We start from the raw sequence: 17,412 nt of genomic DNA on the forward strand, positions 1-17,412 counted from the left end.
CCTTCAGCCTCTGCCAGTTGCTTTCAAAGACCTCTGTGGGCATGGATGCCTCCCTCTTCGTTCTTCCTTAGATAACCAACAGATGCTCTTGGGAAAAAGAGTACTTTTTCCAGCATACACACAGGCACACTCTTCACTTTCCAGATCAACATTATGATCTAAGTAACTTTATGAGTGGGGAAGCTCTCCCATCTATTTTCCTACTTAAAATCTCTTCTAACCTGGGGTAGTTCTTCCTTTTATGGCACTGGGGATTTATTTATTTATTTATTTTTTAAAAAAACAGCTGCACAAATATAATATGTGGAACATCTGGCTTGCCAGTAGTACATGTGAAAAGGATCTAGGGGTCTTAGCAGACCACAGGCTTAACGTCAATCAGCAATGTGATGCAGCAGCAAAGAAAGGCCAGTGCTGTTCTAGACACCATCAACAGAATTATAGTATTCCAATCACGGAAAGTAATCGTACTGCTTTATTCTGCCTTCGTTAGGCCACACCTGGGGTATTACATCCAGTTCTAGATTACCCTCAGGATCCCTTTCAACTCTATTAGTGTTGTTTTTGGCATCCGCCTGTCTCAGGCTCCCTCTCATTTTAAGAGTCTTGTGCTCTGGAGATCTTTGTGACCATGACAGGGAATTATGACAGGTACAATAGGGTTCCGGGTACAGGGATTTCTGAGCTGTCTACATACAACAAATCATAGAATCATAGAGTTGGAAGAGACCACAAGGGCCATGGAGTCCAACCCCCTGCCAAGCAGGAAACACCATCAGAGCACTCCTGACATATGGTTGTCAAGCCTCTGCTTAAAGACCTCCAAAGAAAGAGACTCCACCAGTAAATATTTATTTACTGTATCACAAAAAAGTTACACAAAACTTGTAGTATAACAAAAACCATATAAGGGACTTACAGTTCATGTAAACAATTGCAAACACATTTTAAAAAGATGAATCTAAATTTGACATAAATACAGCTGCAGAGAGGATAAAACAAATTAAGCATATTCCGTAAATTATGGGCTATAGCCAATGCCAGTCCCGCTCAGAATAGACCCATTAACCCTAAGTTACTCATGACCATTAAATTCCAATGATTCTGCTCTGAGTAGGACTTAACATTGGATAAAGCTGTATATACTTACAGAAGCACGAACAATTTCACAGTTATGTTGAACACCAGATATAACATCAATAAAGCACAAAAAGACTTTGGGTGGTATTCAGCTAAGTTTTATTCAGAGTAGATCCACTGAAATTAATGGGCCTAACTTAGTCATATTCATTAATTTTGATGGGTCTATTCTGAGTAAGAGTCAGTTGAATACCACCCATTAAGATGAAAAAAACATGGGATTAAAAAAAAGTGCTTACAGCCTTACTATTTTTAATATTTCTTTACTGCCTGCGGCCTTCTAGATGTTGCATTCAACACTGCAAGCCCTTATTGAGAGCTTGTTGTTATGTAGGTCACTTCCTCCTGAGAACTATGTGAGTCACTCGTTCACGGATCTCCTTGGTCTTCACACCATACACAATGGGGTTCAGCATGGGTGGGAAAAGGAGGTAGAAGTTGGCCAGAAGGATGTGAACGTGAGGCTGAACATGATGGCCAAACCTGTGTGTTAAGATGGTGAAAAGAGCTGGGGTGTAGGAGACCAGGATCACCACCACGTGAGGTGCACAGGTGCTGAAAGCCTTATAGCGGGCGTCTTTTGACGGCAGAGCCATGACAGCCCTGGCGATCATGCTGTAGGACAAAGTGATGAACAGCAAATCCACTCCCACTACGAGGAGAGCCACCAGAAGCCCATAGACAACATTGGCCAGGATGCTTGAGCAGGCCAGCTTCACCACAGCCATGTGCTCACAGTAAGTGTGGGGGATGACGTTGGTCTTGCAGTATGGAAGACGGGCTGCCAAGATGATGATTGGGATGATGAAGACTGTGCCTCTCAGGATGACTCCTGCTCCAATCTTGGCCAGCAGTGGGTTGGTTAGGATGGAGTCGTATCTCAGAGGATTGCAAATAGCTATGTAACGGTCAAAGGCCATTGCTACAAGCACTGTCGACTCCATGATGGAGAAGGAGTGGATGAAGAACATCTGGACCATGCAGGCACCAAAATCTATTTCCCCAGCTCGGAACCAGAGGATGCAGAGCATCTTGGGCAGGGTGGAGGTGGAGAGCACCAGGTCTATGCCAGCGAGCATGCAGAGGAAGATGTACATGGGCTTGTGGAGTCTCTGCTCTGTTTTGATTGTATACAGTATGGTGCAGTTTCCTAGCAATGTGATGACATACATTGAAGAAAGAGGGATGGAGAGCCAGTAGTAGGACGCTTCCAGACCAGGGATACCCAGCAGGATAAAGGAGTAGGGGGTGGCATAGCTCCCGTTAAATACAGACATCACTCATGGCAGGCATGGCACATGGATAGTCTTGCTGGCTGCAGTGGAGGGAAGAGCCACAAATTGAGACAGCATGTGAACTTTGTGGATCCTCAACAACAAAGGCATTCCCATGCTAAATAACTTTAAAGGTGTCCGTATGAATAGCATAAATTAGGGATTCCCTTAGGTGTAGACTTAGGGAAAGCTAGGCATTACAAGGGTCTGGAAACCAAGCCTTATGAGGAACAGTTGAGGGAGTTGGGGATGCTTAGCCTGAAGAAGAGAAGACTGAGAGGTGATATGATGACCATCTTCAAATATCCAAAAGGCCATCTCATGGATGATGGACCAAGCTGGTTTCCTGCTTCTCTGGTGGATAGGACATTACGAAGAGCTTTTCGAAAGAGCTGTTCAGCAGTGGAATGGACTCTTTTGGAAGGTGGCGGACTCTCCTGCACTGGGTGTTTTTAAAGAGAGATTGGATGGCCATCTGTCAGGGATATTTTGGCCTTTAATTCCTGCTTTGCAAGGGGATGGACTAGATGACCCTTGGGTTACCTTCCAACCTTACAATTCTATGAGTCTATATTTCATTCTAGCAGGCCAAGCCCCTGCTCATTTATGTGGCAGTAAACCCTGTTGAGTTCAAATTTTGTTTTTGTTTAAATTACATTTATATACCACCCTTCATCTGAGGATTACAGGACAGTTTGCAATATAAAAACACAAAAATACATAATATGGTAAACAGTTGTGCTTACTTGAAAATAATGCATGGGAAAAATTGCTCTCTTAGAGAAATCTTGATAGTGTGGGTTGCACCCGGTGAATTGTGTTTAGCTGCCACTGAAATCAAATAGGACTTAAGTCATGTGCTACACTTTCCACATTGGTTCCAGTGGGGCTGAAGCACATCTATCATAATTGACATTTGGTGCAGTGAAGGGCAGCTATGTGTTCTGGGCAAGTGTCTCCCCTATTCTCATATCAAGTGGAGTGGGTATCCCTACAGACACAGCCTTGAGTTGCATGGAAGAAAGCGGGGAGATAAACGTTGTTAGATGCTGCTGAGCCACTTCTCTATTATTGACATTTTCTTCCCACCCCAACAACCCCCAACCTTTGTCATGTAGTAATAATAATAAAAATGATGATGATGATTTTGTATTTGTACCCCACCCTCCCCGGCCGGAGCTGGGCTCAGAGTGGCTAACATCTTATAAATAATACAATATGCATAAAAACAAGCAATCAGTTGATTAAAATGCATCCCAAAATTAATTCAAATAAATTAAAGTTAAAGTTAAAACTGGACAAATAACAATCCTCAGGTTAAAATTGAAAGCGGTTAATACTCGCCAGGACCAACTGTTTCCACTGATATTATAAGGACCTGTGAGCAGGCTGGGAAACCTCCTTCGTGCTTGTTCTTATACAAAGAGAAAATGAGTCAGACTGAACCCTGACCAAAGGCCTGGCGGAACAGCTCCGTCTTGCAGGCCCTGTGGAAGGATGTCAAATCTTGCAGGGCCCTGGTCTCTTGTGAGAGAGCATTCTGCCAGGCCGGGGTCACGTCCAAAAAGGCCCTGGCTCTGGTCAAGGCCAGTCTAATCTCCCTGGGGCCCGGAATTTTTTTTTTAAAATAATATTTGTTACTTTTAAACACTACAAAAAAAAGAGAAAGAAAAAAGAAGAAAAAAGAAAACAATACAATACAATGTATAAACATTACACAACACTAACACAATAAACTAAATAAAACCAAACACACATCATACAATTTCAATGTCATATCTTTCATTTACTTGTTTCAACGACCTCCTCACACCTCCCTTTTTGTATTCCACTTCTGTTAATTGTTTCAGCAATTCCTTTCCATCTTTCTCTGTTTTCTGTCCTATATTTATCTTAACATATTCTAACCTTATTTTTCCCCAATACTCTAATAATCTATCTATACTTAATTCCTTATAACATTTCTACTAAAGCCATATAACTTCATTCCATCATTTTTCCAACATTTGTCAATTTTACAAATATTTCTATAAATAGTCTTTAAACTTTTTCCAATCTTCTTCCACCGTCTCTTTTCCCTGGTCTCGGATTCTGCCAGTCATTTCCGCCAATTCCATATAGTCCATCAACCTGGTGATCTTCTGTCCGAGGCTCTTAACTCTTTTCCAAGTCCCTTCTGCAAGTCTTCTTCGTGCTTATACAGGAACTTTGCTTTGTCTTCTACTGATCATATTTTTATTTTCCTTCCTTTGAGGCTGAAGAGTAGATCTTGGGGAAACTCCCTCCTAAAGATGATTTTATTCCTTCTCGACAGGGCAACCAAATCTCCATAGTTAGACCTAAGATCCAAAAGGTATTTCAGAACGTCTTTAAAAATTTCCTCTCTTGACTGTTGTTCTTCTAAGTTCTTCTGGTAGTTCCAACAGTCTCTTATTTTGTTCTTCTCTTTTCCCCCTCCTCTTCCAAGTCTGAAGGCCCTCACAATTTTAGTCTCTTCTTGACCCAAGTCCAGGTCCCAAGAAACAGCAAATTCCTGTGTGAGGAAGTCCATCAAATCCAGTTCAAGCAGGGCTCTGATCCTCAAAATCTGTTTTTCTTTAGATTCAATCATGACAGGCATCAACTTATGATCATCAAGTTGCGTCTGTGAGGCTGGGACTCTTTCTCTCTCCAATTGTGTTACTTTAGGTTCAACGGCAACAGCTTTCTGCCTAGCCTTCTCCGCAGTTTGCCATGTCAAAGTAGATTCCTGTGTCAATTTCTGGATAGTTTCTGTATTGATGTTCACCTTTTGTCCCAAATTATTTATACTTTCTATATTTAAATCCAGCTTCTTGTGAAGCTGTTCCAGTGAGTCATTTATCTTACATAATGCAGCCACTAAGGCCTCTTCTGTCAACATTCTTGACCGATTCAAGGTCAGTCCCAGAATCTCACAGCTTTTTATCTTACAGCTGGAAATTCCCCCAGCTCAGCTCTTATAACAGTTTCAAAGGCTTCCTCTAGAGGGAAACAGTTTCTATTTGTATTAGTCCTTTTAAACACAGTTCAAACAATAAAGTTAGTTTCAATTTTCAGTTACTTTTACTCCTTTTTAAGAGCAGATGGAGAGAATGGAAACTATCTCTCTTATTTAGCTAGCTGTCAGCGAACGTTCTATTCACTATCAATGAACAATCCAAAAACGTCAGTCTTACTAGCAGCCCGTTTCCAGGTTCGGAGCAGTGGTATTTTAACTTTCTTCGCTCTCTCCTGCCAGCACACACAATCCCAAACTTCCCCCCTCTTCTCCTGCTTCCAAGGGGGGTTTGATATTTTCTACCGATGGAAATTTAGTCCTTTACAGTAGGCTTTCCAAGACTTTAGCTTACAGTCTCCATTACCAGAGGCGCCAACCCGGAAGTCCCCTGGGGCTTGGAATCTTCAGGGTGTTGTTATTTGCAGACTGTAAGGTCCTCCATGGGACATACCAGGAGAGGCGGTCCCGTAGGTACGAGGGTCCTAGGCCATATAGGGCTTTAAAGGTTAAAACCAGCACCTTAAACCTGAACATGTACTCTACTGGGAGCCAGTGCAGCTGGTAAAGCACTGGGTGAATGGGATCCCGCGGCAAAGACATAGAATAAAACATTTTATCACTGCAGTTGGAGGCAGCAGTGCTTCTGAATGCCAGTTACTGGAAACAGGCATCTGTTTGACCACTGTGAAAACAGGATGTTCTTGCATTTCCTACTGGAACTGTATATATGTATATGTTCCCTTGCACCTAATTCTGGAAATATCCTAACGGAATGACATTGTTCTCTCGGATGCTGTTTGTCGAGTTCTTTTTCGAGGGGAGGGGAGGCAATATTTTCTGGCCATTATGGTCAGTATACCAGTAAATGGGTTCAACAAGTGCATTATCTTTATTCTAAAATTACCCTCTCCTAGAACTTCCTGCACATTCTGCTGGTATATGGCATTTTAAAAAGGCATATTTTATTTACTTACTTTCTTATGCATGCATACGCACACATACACTTAGTCAATGGGCATGCAATTTTTGATACAGTAATTTTTTAAACAAAATATATGTCATTTTCTGAAATCATTATTTACTAAAAACCAGCTTACAGAAAGTACAGAGAAAGTAAAATGTTCAGTGTGTGTCCAATATCCTCCAGTGCTTTAAAAACCCCCGACTCACATTCTCCCGGTTGGGGTCTGTATTGTTATTGCATTAAACTAATAGGCTCACGGGCATTGCTTTGTACTTTAGATTTTCTTTCACTTACTCAGATAGTGCTTGTAAGCCACTTTCCACTTAGCAATGTAATAGGGAGTCCTTGGAGCACCCCACAATCGCCTAACCTTGACTCCCTTAGGTTCAGGTCCAGGTCGCAAGCAACAGACTCTTTGTCTTTGCCTTGTGGTGTGGAGAGGCAAGGCTCGTGGTGGTCCCTCACCCTCCCCTTCCAATTTCCCGGTAATAACAAAGGAGTGCCCAAATGATATTTTTACCCTCTAGAAAGAAAGACCCCAGACCATCAAGGTCTGGTGTATTTTTATCCCCGCACTAAGCAATAGCCTAACAAAATCCAGTACAGAACCAAATTATGTGGCTCTGTGCAGTGCTCAAAGGCAAGTGAAGGTCCTGGGTGTCAGCCAGAGTAATCCAGTGGTGATACTCACTTCTGGTGCTGAGCAACAGGCGCTTGAAATAAACATGCTAGCTTCACGGGGGCAGCAGCAGGAGGAGGAACCATCGGCCTTTGCATGTCCTACCCCTTAGCTTTTCCCTGTGGGAAGCAGGATGCTGGACTTTGGTCTGATACAGCAGACTCTTCTTATGTCTTTATGTGCTCTAAGAGTAGAGGGAGCATTTATGCAGCTTTCTTCAGTGCCGCACTGTGTGCAGATGGCCCCAGTGGTTCTGAAAGCACAAGATTTCCCTCTGGATCAGTAGTTTAGGCTGTTTTCTCTCTTTATGGCCTCCTCTCAGGGTTTCATCATGCATTCACAGCTCTGCTAGTTCCCACCCTCCGATGAAAGACTCAGGCTCCCAACTCAGGAAATCCCCAAGTTTTATTAATGAAATGAGCAGGTGGTCTCGGCATCAGCTCAAAGTACAGGTTACACAGTTGGAAGGGTGCACCAGCAGCAGCTAGGATACATGGTTAAAGGTAAAGGGACACCTGACATTTAGGTCCAGTCGCGAATGACTCTGGGCTTGCAGCGCTCATCTTGCTTTACAGGCCGAGGGAGACGGTATTTGTCTGCTTCCGCAGACAGTTTTTCCAGGTAATAATAATAATAATAATAATAATAATAATAATAATTTATTATTTGTACCCCGCCCATCTGGCTGGGTTTCCCCAGCCACTCTGGGCGGCTTCCAACAGAGATGAAAAATACAATAAATGTCACATATTAAAAACTTCCCTGAACAGGGCTGCCTTCAGATGTTTTCTGAATGTCAGGTAGTTGTCCATCGCCTTGACATCCGATGGGAGGGCATTCCACAGGGCGGGTGCCACCACCGAGAAGGCCCTCTGCCTGGTTCCCTGCAACTTGGCCTCTCGCAGTGAGGGAACCGCCAGAAGGCCCTCGGAGCTGGACCTCAGTGTCCGGGCAGACCGATGGGGGAGGAGACGCTCCTTCAGATATACTGGACCGAGGCCATTTAGGGCTTTAAAGGTCAGCACCAACACTTTGAATTGTGCTCGGAAACGTACTGGGAGCCAATGTAGGTCTTTCAAGACCGGTGTTATATGGTCTCGGCGGCCGCTCCCAGTCACCAGTCTAGCTGCCACATTCTGAATTAGTTGTAGTTTCCGGGTCACCTTCAAAGGTAGCCCCACGTAGAGCGCATTGCAGTAGTCCAAGCGGGAGATAACCAGAGCATGTACCACTCTGGCGAGACAGTCTGCAGGCAGATAGGGTCTCAGCCTACGTACCAGATGGAGCTGGTAAACAGCTGCCCTGGATACAGATTTGACCTGTGCCTCCATGGACAGCTGTGAGTCCAAAATGACTCCCAGGCTGCGCACCTGGTCCTTCAGGGGCACAGTTACCCCATTCAGGACCAGGGAATCCTCCACACCTGCCCGCCTCCTGTCCCCCAAAAACAGTACTTCTGTCTTGTCAGGATTCAACCTCAATCTGTTAGCCGCCATCCATCCTCCAACCGCTTCCAAACACTCACACAGGACCTTTACCGCCTTCACTGGTTCTGATTTAAAAGAGAGGTAGAGCTGGGTATCATCTGCATACTGATGAACACCCAGCCCAAACCTCCTGATGATCCCTCCCAGCGGCTGCATGTAGATGTTGAAAAGCATGGGGGAGAGGACAGAACCCTGAGGCACCCCACAAGTGAGAGCCCAGGGGTCTGAACACTCATCCCCTACCACCACTTTCTGAACACGGCCCAGGAGGAAGGAGCGGAACCACTGTATGACAGTGCCCCCAGCTCCCAGCCCCTCAAGACGGTCCAGAAGGATGTCATGGTCGATGGTATCAAACGCCGCTGAGAGATCCAGCAGAACTAGGAAACAGCTCTCACCTTTGTCCCTAGCCCGCCGGAGATCATCAACCAGTGCGACCAAGGCAGTTTCAGTCCCATGATGAGGCCTGAATCCCGACTGGAAGGGATCCAAATGGTCCGCTTCTTCCAGGCGTGCCTGGAGTTGTTCAGCAACCACTCGCTCAATCACCTTGCCCAAGAATGGAAGGTTTGAGACTGGGCGATAATTGGCCATCGTGGCCGCATCTAAAGATGGTTTTTTAAGAAGCGGTTTAATAACCGCCTCTTTCAGCGGGTCTAGGAAGGCTCCCTCACGGAGGGAAGCATTCACCACCCCACGAAGCCCATCGCCCAGTCCTTCCCGGCTAGCTTTTATAAGCCAGGATGGGCAAGGATCCAGGAGACAGGTGGTTGGCTTCACTCGTCCAAGCAGCCTGTCCACATCCTCGGAGGTAACAGATTGGAATTGATCCCACACAACTTGACCAGACAGGACTCTAGCACTCTCCCGCCCCGGCCCTGCTCCCACGGTGGAGTCTACTTCTTCCCGAATCTGAGCGATTTTCTCTGCAAAAAAATTTGCAAAATCATTGCAGGAGAACATGTGGCCCGTACTGGGCCCCGATGTTACAGGTGGTTCCGCTAAATTGTGAACCACCTGAAAGAGTCTCCTGCTGCTGTTTTCTGCAGATGCAATAGAGGCGGTGAAGAAAGTCTTCTTCGCCGTCGCTATCGCCACTTGGTAGGCTCGACGTTGAGCTCTAACCTGTGTCCGGTCAGATTCAGAATGGGTTATCCGCCACCGGCGTCTAGCCGTCTCAACGATTGTTTCATTGCCCTCAGATCCATGGAAAACCACGGGGCTCTCCGGGCTCCATGCAATCGGAGAGGGCGCTTCGGAGCCAAACAGTCAATAGCCCTGGTTAACTCCACATTCCAGCGGGCCACCAGGGAATCGGCTGAAAGGCCATCAACATGGGATAAAGCATCCCCTACCACTCTCTGGAAACCATTTGGATCCATTAAGTGGCGGGGGCGGACCATCCGAATCGGTCCCACCTCCCTGCAGAGGGAATGGGTCGCAGAGAATTCCAGTTGCACCAGGAAGTGGTCTGACCATGGCACTTCTTTCGTTTCACTTTTACTTAGTGTCAGATCACCAACATCCGTAGAGGTAAACACCAGGTCCAAGGCATGTCCGCGGCTATGGGTTGGGCCAGACTTATTCAGGGACAGCCCCATGGAGGCCATGCTTTCCACGAAGTCCCGAGCGGCCCCTTGTAAGGTCGTGTCGGCATGGATGTTAAAATCCCCTAGGACGACCAAGCTAGGTGTCTCCAGGAGAACATCCGCCACGACCTGAAGCAGCTCGGGCAGGGAATCCTTGGTGCAGCGGGGAGGTCGGTACACCAAAAGGAATCCTGTACTGCCCCTATTGCCCAACTTCCAGAACATGCACTCAGAAAACTGGGTCTTCCCAATAGGACGCCTGGTGCAAACTAATGACTTCCTAAAAATCACTGCAAACCCCCTCCCCGCCCACATGACCTGGGTTGCTGTGCATAAGAGAAACCTGGTGGACAAGCAGCGGCAAGGACAGGCCCATCTGCTTCATCCAACCAAGTCTCTGTTACACATGCCAGGTCAAGTCCTCCATCCATGATCAAGTCATGGATGGCAGTGGTCTTATGAATCATTGACCTGGCATTGCACAGCAACACTTTCAGGTCATGTGGGTATGCCTTGCTGATTCTAGTATTCATCCGGTCAGGGCCAGACCCGGAGGCAGGGATAGTCCTCAGACAACGACTAAACCTGCCTCCTCTGTAATGACATGGTCTGGTCTTAGCGTAACTCCTCCTCCTACCCGTGATCACTGAGATCGGTTGTCCCAGTGCATTCCCCCCCGTGAAACATATCCCAGCCATTTTGTGGGCTGGGGCCCATTCCCCGGCAGCCCTGACCCCTCCCCTTAAGAACAAATAACCCCTTTAAAAAAAAAAAATACAACAACACAAATAAAACAATACAAACAAAAAACAATAAAAATTATAAAAATTACAAAAACATAAAATCAAACAAATTCCCAAGCCCAATAAATATCCACCCCACCCCACCCCACCCAACATACAAAAAGTTCAAAATAAAAATTTTAAAACATTTTAAAAGCACTCTGCACCCCTCCAGCAGTAACAGCAACTGTCCTAGTGAGGCCCGTCAGGCCCCACCCTGGGCCAGGTGGTAAGTGGCAGGAAGGAGCAGGGCCCCATACACTCACACAGGAGAGTCCTCCTGGGCAGCAGAGTCCAGCAGTCCCTGTGAGGCTTCAGGCCCCACCCCAGGCCAGATGGTGAGTGGCAGGAAGGAGCAGGGCCCTCAGACACTCACATACAGGAGAGTCCTCCTGGGCAGCAGAGTCCAGCAGTCCCTGTGAGGCTTCAGGCCCCACCTCAGGCCAGATGGTGAGTGGCAGGAAGGAGCAGGGCCCTCAGACACTCACATACAGGAGAGTCCTCCTGGGCAGCAGAGTCCAGCAGTCCCTGTGAGGCTTCAGGCCCCACCTCAGGCCAGATGGTGAGTGGCAGGAAGGAGCAGGGCCCTCAGACACTCACATACAGGAGAGTCCTCCTGGGCAGCAGAGTCCAGCAGTCCCTGTGAGGCTTCAGGCCCCACCCCAGGCCAGGTGGTGAGTGGCAGGAAGGAGCAGGGCCCCATACACTCACACAGGAGAGTCCTCCTGGGCAGCAGAGTCCAGCAGTCCCTGTGAGGCTTCAGGCCCCGCCCCAGGCCAGATGGTGAGTGGCAGGAAGGAGCAGGGCCCTCAGACACTCACATACAGGAGAGTCCTCCTGGGCAGCAGAGTCCAGCAGTCCCTGTGAGGCTTCAGGCCCCACCTCAGGCCAGATGGTGAGTGGCAGGAAGGAGCAGGGCCCTCAGACACTCACATACAGGAGAGTCCTCCTGGGCAGCAGAGTCCAGCAGTCCCTGTGAGGCTTCAGGCCCCACCCCAGGCCAGATGGTGAGTGGCAGGAAGGAGCAGGGCCCTCAGACACTCACATACAGGAGAGTCCTCCTGGGCAGCAGAGTCCAGCAGTCCCTGTGAGGCTTCAGGCCCCACCCCAGGCCAGATGGTGAGTGGCAGGAAGGAGCAGGGCCCTCAGACACTCACATACAGGAGAGTCCTCCTGGGCAGCAGAGTCCAGCAGTCCCTGTGAGGCTTCAGGCCCCACCTCAGGCCAGATGGTGAGTGGCAGGAAGGAGCAGGGCCCTCAGACACTCACATACAGGAGAGTCCTCCTGGGCAGCAGAGTCCAGCAGTCCCTGTGAGGCTTCAGGCCCCACCCCAGGCCAGATGGTGAGTGGCAGGAAGGAGCAGGGCCCTCAGACACTCACATACAGGAGAGTCCTCCTGGGCAGCAGAGTCCAGCAGTCCCTGTGAGGCTTCAGGCCCCACCCCAGGCCAGATGGTGAGTGGCAGGAAGGAGCAGGGCCCTCAGACACTCACATACAGGAGAGTCCTCCTGGGCAGCAGAGTCCAGCAGTCCCTGTGAGGCTTCAGGCCCCACCCCAGGCCAGATGGTGAGTGGCAGGAAGGAGCAGGGCCCTCAGACACTCACATACAGGAGAGTCCTCCTGGGCAGCAGAGTCCAGCAGTCCCTGTGAGGCTTCAGGCCCCACCTCAGGCCAGATGGTGAGTGGCAGGAAGGAGCAGGGCCCTCAGACACTCACATACAGGAGAGTCCTCCTGGGCAGCAGAGTCCAGCAGTCCCTGTGAGGCTTCAGGCCCCACCCCAGGCCAGATGGTGAGTGGCAGGAAGGAGCAGGGCCCTCAGACACTCACATACAGGAGAGTCCTCCTGGGCAGCAGAGTCCAGCAGTCCCTGTGAGGCTTCAGGCCCCACCCCAGGCCAGATGGTGAGTGGCAGGAAGGAGCAGGGCCCTCAGACACTCACATACAGGAGAGGTTATGTGGCCAGCATGACTAAGCCGCTTCTGGCGAAGCCAGAGCAGCGCACAAAAACACCGTTTACCTTCCCGCCGGAGCGGTACCTATTTATCTACTTTCACTGTGTGCTTTCGAACTGCTAGGTTAGCAGGAGCTGGGACCGAACAACTGGAGCTCACCCTGTCGCGGGGCCTCAAACCGCTGACCTTCCGATAGGCAAGCCCGACGGGCACAGTGGTTTAAACCACAGTGCCACCCGCATCCCTAGGATACATGGTTAGGAATAAGCAAAGACTTGACAAGCCCCTTTTGCTGTCCCTTTAAAGGAGAGGAGCAGGGCCCTTCACTTGGGCTACTCTTGTCCCAGGTGGGAAGGTTGAAATTGAAAGCAAACACCTACCTGGGGCAGGGGACTGAATCTGTGCCTGTGCCAGTGGTGGAGCATAGTTGCTAATGGGACTGAAGTCCAGCCCTCTGACTTTCCCTCCACTTGGCCATCCCCACTGACTGGCCTACCGGCTCTTCAGCTACAGGAAGAGCCTCTTTCCCACAGGAGGCAGTGATGACAGCCGGCCTGGATGGTTTAAAAAGAGGATCAGACAACCTCATGGAGGAAGAGAAGGCTATGGATGGTAACGAGCCAGGATGGCTCTGCTCTTCCTCCACAGCTGGAGGTGATACTTATTCCAGCAACTGGTATTCAGAACCATTGCTGCCTCCATCTGTGGAAACAGAGCATAGCCAACGTGGCTAGTAGCCTTTTTGATTTGTTTTTATTTTTTATTATGACAAAGTAATAAGAATAAATAAATAAAAATAAAAATGTGCACCTCACCCCAAAACCATTCCATTATAACTATCCAGCCTTCCAAAATTTCAACACCTCTTGCGATGGGTTGACCTTTTCCATTTTAACAGTGCAAATTCTGCAAACACCTTCCATATCTCCTCAAAATCATTTCTGCTGCATATTCCCAGTCTTAATAGCACATGTTAATTTATCATGGATAGCTATATCCCACACCTCTTTGTACCATTCTTCCATTTTATACTCACCTTGCCCCTTCCGCTTCCTTGCTATAATAACTCCTGTAGCTGTCAATAAATTTGTGAGCAAGACCTTCATAGCCTTCAAACCTCCCACCCCATCATAAATTGATAATAGTGCTACCTCTAGGCTTTCAGCCAGCTTTAACCCAGTGATTTCTGTTATCTCCTTAAACACCCTTTGCCAAAAGATTGTACATATTTACACACCCACCACATGTGAACACATAGCAAATCTCTCTGCACTATTTCCATATCTTTATTTTCCAATTCTCTCCTTTTTATCTTTAGCCAAATGGGCGGTTGTATAAGTAATAAATTATTATTATTATTATTATTATTATTATTATTATTATTATTATTATTGATAACTTATTTTCTCTTTACTATTAATATATTGGTTTTCCAGCCTCCTAATTTCGTCTTCTAATTCTCTCATCTCTTGTTTCCCCCCCCCCCCCATTTACTGGATTCCCTAATACTAATTCCCCTCATCACTGCTTTCACTTTATCTCATATTATTGATTGATTACTTTGCACCTTCTCATTAATCTCCCATATGTCTAATAATTCTTTCCCCATCTTATTTTCTGTTTGGCTATTATGGAAGATCTTGTATCTAACCTCCATCTTCTGGCTTCCTTATAATCTTTCTTTATTTTTAATACCATATTAACCAATGCGTGTTTGGTTACCTTTATGCTAGTAGCCTTTGACAGCCCTCTCCTCCATGAATTCACTTTTAATGCCATCAAAGTTGGTGGCCATCACAGCCTCCTGTGGGAGGATGTTCCATAGTTTGACTCTGCACTGCATGAGAAAGCCCTTTTTATCTCTCCCGAATCTTGCAACATTCAGCTTCATTGGATGTTCCACCTAAACATTAGGAAGAACTTCCTGACAGTAAGAGCTGTTTGACAGTGGAATTTGCTGCCAAGGAGTGTGGTGGAGTCTCCTTCTTTGGAGGTCTTTAAGCAGAGGCTTGACAACCATATGTCAGGAGTGCTCTGATGGTGTTTCCTGCTTGGCAGGGGGTTGGACTCGATGGCCCTTGTGGTCTCTTCCAACTCTGATTCTATGATTCTATGTTCCAAAGTGCCAGACAAATATAATTCCTAGCCTTTATACAAGAGATGGTTTTAACTGGAGATGCCTGGGAATGAACTTAAGGGGTTCTCCATCCAAACCCTGTGAGCCACCACTGAACTATGTGCCCTCCCTGAAAGTGGTTCTTTGTCCACCTGAAATAAGGAATATAGTGAGAATCCTCTCCCTGATCATCTTGGTTTTCACCCCATATATAACAGGATTCAAAGTGGGGGGCACCAGAAGGTAGAGTATAGCCACTATAATGTGGATATGGTGGGGGACATTGTGGCCAAACCGGTGAGTGAGGAAAGTGAAGAGAGCTGGAATATAGAAAGAAAGAATAACACAGATATGGGATGCACAGGTCCCAAAGGCTTTCAAACGAGCTTCTTGGGATGGGAGTCTCAACACGGTCTTGAGAATCATGACATAGGACATAGCAATGATGAAGATATCGAATCCAACAACCACAAAAGCCACAAAGAGGCCGTAAACGACGTTGGCTCGGATGTTCCCACAAGCCAGCTTCACCACAGCCATGTGCTCACAGTAGGAGTGAGAAATGAATTGGTGGCCACAGTAGGGAAGCCTGTTAGCCAGGAAAGCAAAGGGGCTGATGAGGAGAACTGCACGCAGAAGAATGAGGCTGCCCAGGGTCCCTATGGCTTGCAAGGAGAGGATGGCCGAATGCTGGAGCGGGTAGCAAATGGCCACATAGCGGTCTAGCGCCATGGCCATGAGCACGCCCGACTCGACAGACGAGAAGGCATGGATGAAAAACATCTGGACCAGGCAGGCATGGAAGTCAATGGCCCCAGCACTGAGCCAGAAAACAGCCAGCATTTTGGGTACTGTGGAGGTGGAAAGAACCAGGTCGGTGATGGCCAGCATGGCCAGGAAGAGGTACATGGGCTCCTGCAGTCTCGGCTCAGTCTTGATCACGTAGAGAATGATGCTGTTTCCCAGGGCTGCAATGACATACATGGTGCACAAAGGGATGGCAATCCAAGCCTGTGCCCACTCCAAGCCTGGTATGCCCACCAGGAGGAAGAAGGCAGGATGCTGCTGGGCACCACTGTCATTGACCGGCAACATGGCACACAGTGCACTCTTTGTTTCTGCCTCCAGCCTCTGGCATCAGAGCATCTCTGTTCCACTTCGCCGTATTCTTGTTGATCCAGTTGTCAGGTTCATTAGGCTTCTGCTACTCTGCGAGTTTTCAATGAAAAGAACATTGGTCATATTTTGAAATTGGATATCATGTGACTTTCACTGTAAGAGGGAGAGGCTTGATGGACCCTGGTAGATCAATAGATTTTATTTATTTATTTCCTACAATTTCTATCTCACATCATTGTAGAAAAAAACTCAAAACCAATTACAAAAAAGATAAAACCATAAAATTATCAGCAGCAGCTCTCAGTTTGAGCCCTGTCCCATTTTTTCAAGCCAGTCATTTAACTTTGGAACAAGAGGGAGAGGGATTAATGCACCAAGGTTGCACCTTTTGCTAAAGAAAAGCATTTGGGCTTGGAGAACATGGTCACCATACTCCACATATGCTTTTTACTAGGTTCTGCTCCTCCTCTGTTGGCAACCATTTGTCTTTCTTGCACTGGAGTCCTATTAGAACTCTGCTCTGTTAGGACTGAGATATAGAAGGAAAATGTAGCCGAAACAAGAACGTGCCCTCCAGCAGGACCTGTGATGCCTGTGCTGTTTGCATACCCTTGTTCTCTGTCATTCAGGACTCTTTTTTTAAGGAGAGCTTTGCTAGAGAAGACCAGAGTAAGCCCACTTAGCCCAGAACCCTCTGTCCCACAGAGGCCACAAAGGAAAGTCCATTAGCAGGCATTAAAGCAACAACCACTGCCCCAACCCTCGCTTCCTCAAATCATAGATTTGTATAGTCCAACACCCTGCGAGGTTTGAATCACAGCTTCCCTGAGCTACAAGTTGAATAAAGAAATGGGTACCCTAAGCAAGGAAAAATAATAGCCCATTCAGTTGAAAACAGCTGTTGTTGTTGTTGTTTAGTCATGTCCGACTCTTCGTGACCCCATGGACCAGAGCGCGCCAGGCACTCCTGTCTTCCACTGCCTCCCGCAGTTTAGTCAAACTCATGCTGGTAGCTTCAAGAACACTGTCCAACCATCTTGTCCTCTGTCGTCCGCTTCTCCTTGTGCCCTCCATCTTTCCCAACATCAGGGTCTTTTCCAGGGAGTCTTCTCTTCTCATGAGGTGGCCAAAGTATTGGAGCCTCAGCTTCACAATCTGTCCTTCCAGTGAGCACTCAGGGCTGATTTCCTTCAGCTGAAAACAGCTAGAATCAGAATATTTTTGGGAGGAGGGAATGAATTTTCCATGAAGGAAGCTGAGTGAAAATTAGCAAAACTTACCCCTCTGAA

At 47.4% G+C, this 17,412-nt stretch overlaps 3 protein-coding genes across 3 annotated transcripts in view; 1 reads left to right on the top strand and 2 right to left on the bottom strand.

Moving 5' to 3' along the window:
- Window positions 1–17,412, top strand: part of LOC307214639 (uncharacterized protein) — a 268,943-nt gene that overhangs the window by 163,643 nt on the left and 87,888 nt on the right. The window lies entirely within an intron of this gene.
- The window catches only part of LOC307214709 (uncharacterized protein), a 159,528-nt gene that overhangs the window by 31,545 nt on the left and 110,571 nt on the right, over window positions 1–17,412 (bottom strand). The window lies entirely within an intron of this gene.
- On the bottom strand, window positions 863–17,037 carry LOC307213887 (uncharacterized protein). The gene is made up of 2 exons (XM_079972117.1): window positions 15,130–17,037; window positions 863–2,419 (listed from the first exon to the last, which is right to left on the bottom strand). The coding sequence occupies exons 1-2, from the start codon at window positions 16,097–16,099 to the stop codon at window positions 1,476–1,478; spliced, it is 1,914 nt and encodes a 637-aa protein (XP_079828243.1). The 5' UTR covers window positions 16,100–17,037; the 3' UTR covers window positions 863–1,475.

This window comes from Podarcis cretensis, assembly GCF_951804945.1.
Source record: "Podarcis cretensis genome assembly, chromosome: 4".
NCBI lineage: Eukaryota > Metazoa > Chordata > Lepidosauria > Squamata > Lacertidae > Podarcis > Podarcis cretensis.

Bases quoted from the DNA above. Each gene is read 5' to 3' on its own strand.
- LOC307213887 (XM_079972117.1), bottom strand. From the start codon at position 16,099: ATGTTGCCGGTCAATGACAGTGGTGCCCAGCAGCATCCTGCCTTCTTC. The intron at 2,420-15,129 runs GCACATAGTTCA...GCCTGCCATGAG, and splicing joins AAGAACCACTTTCAGGGAGG to TGATGTCTGTATTTAACGGG.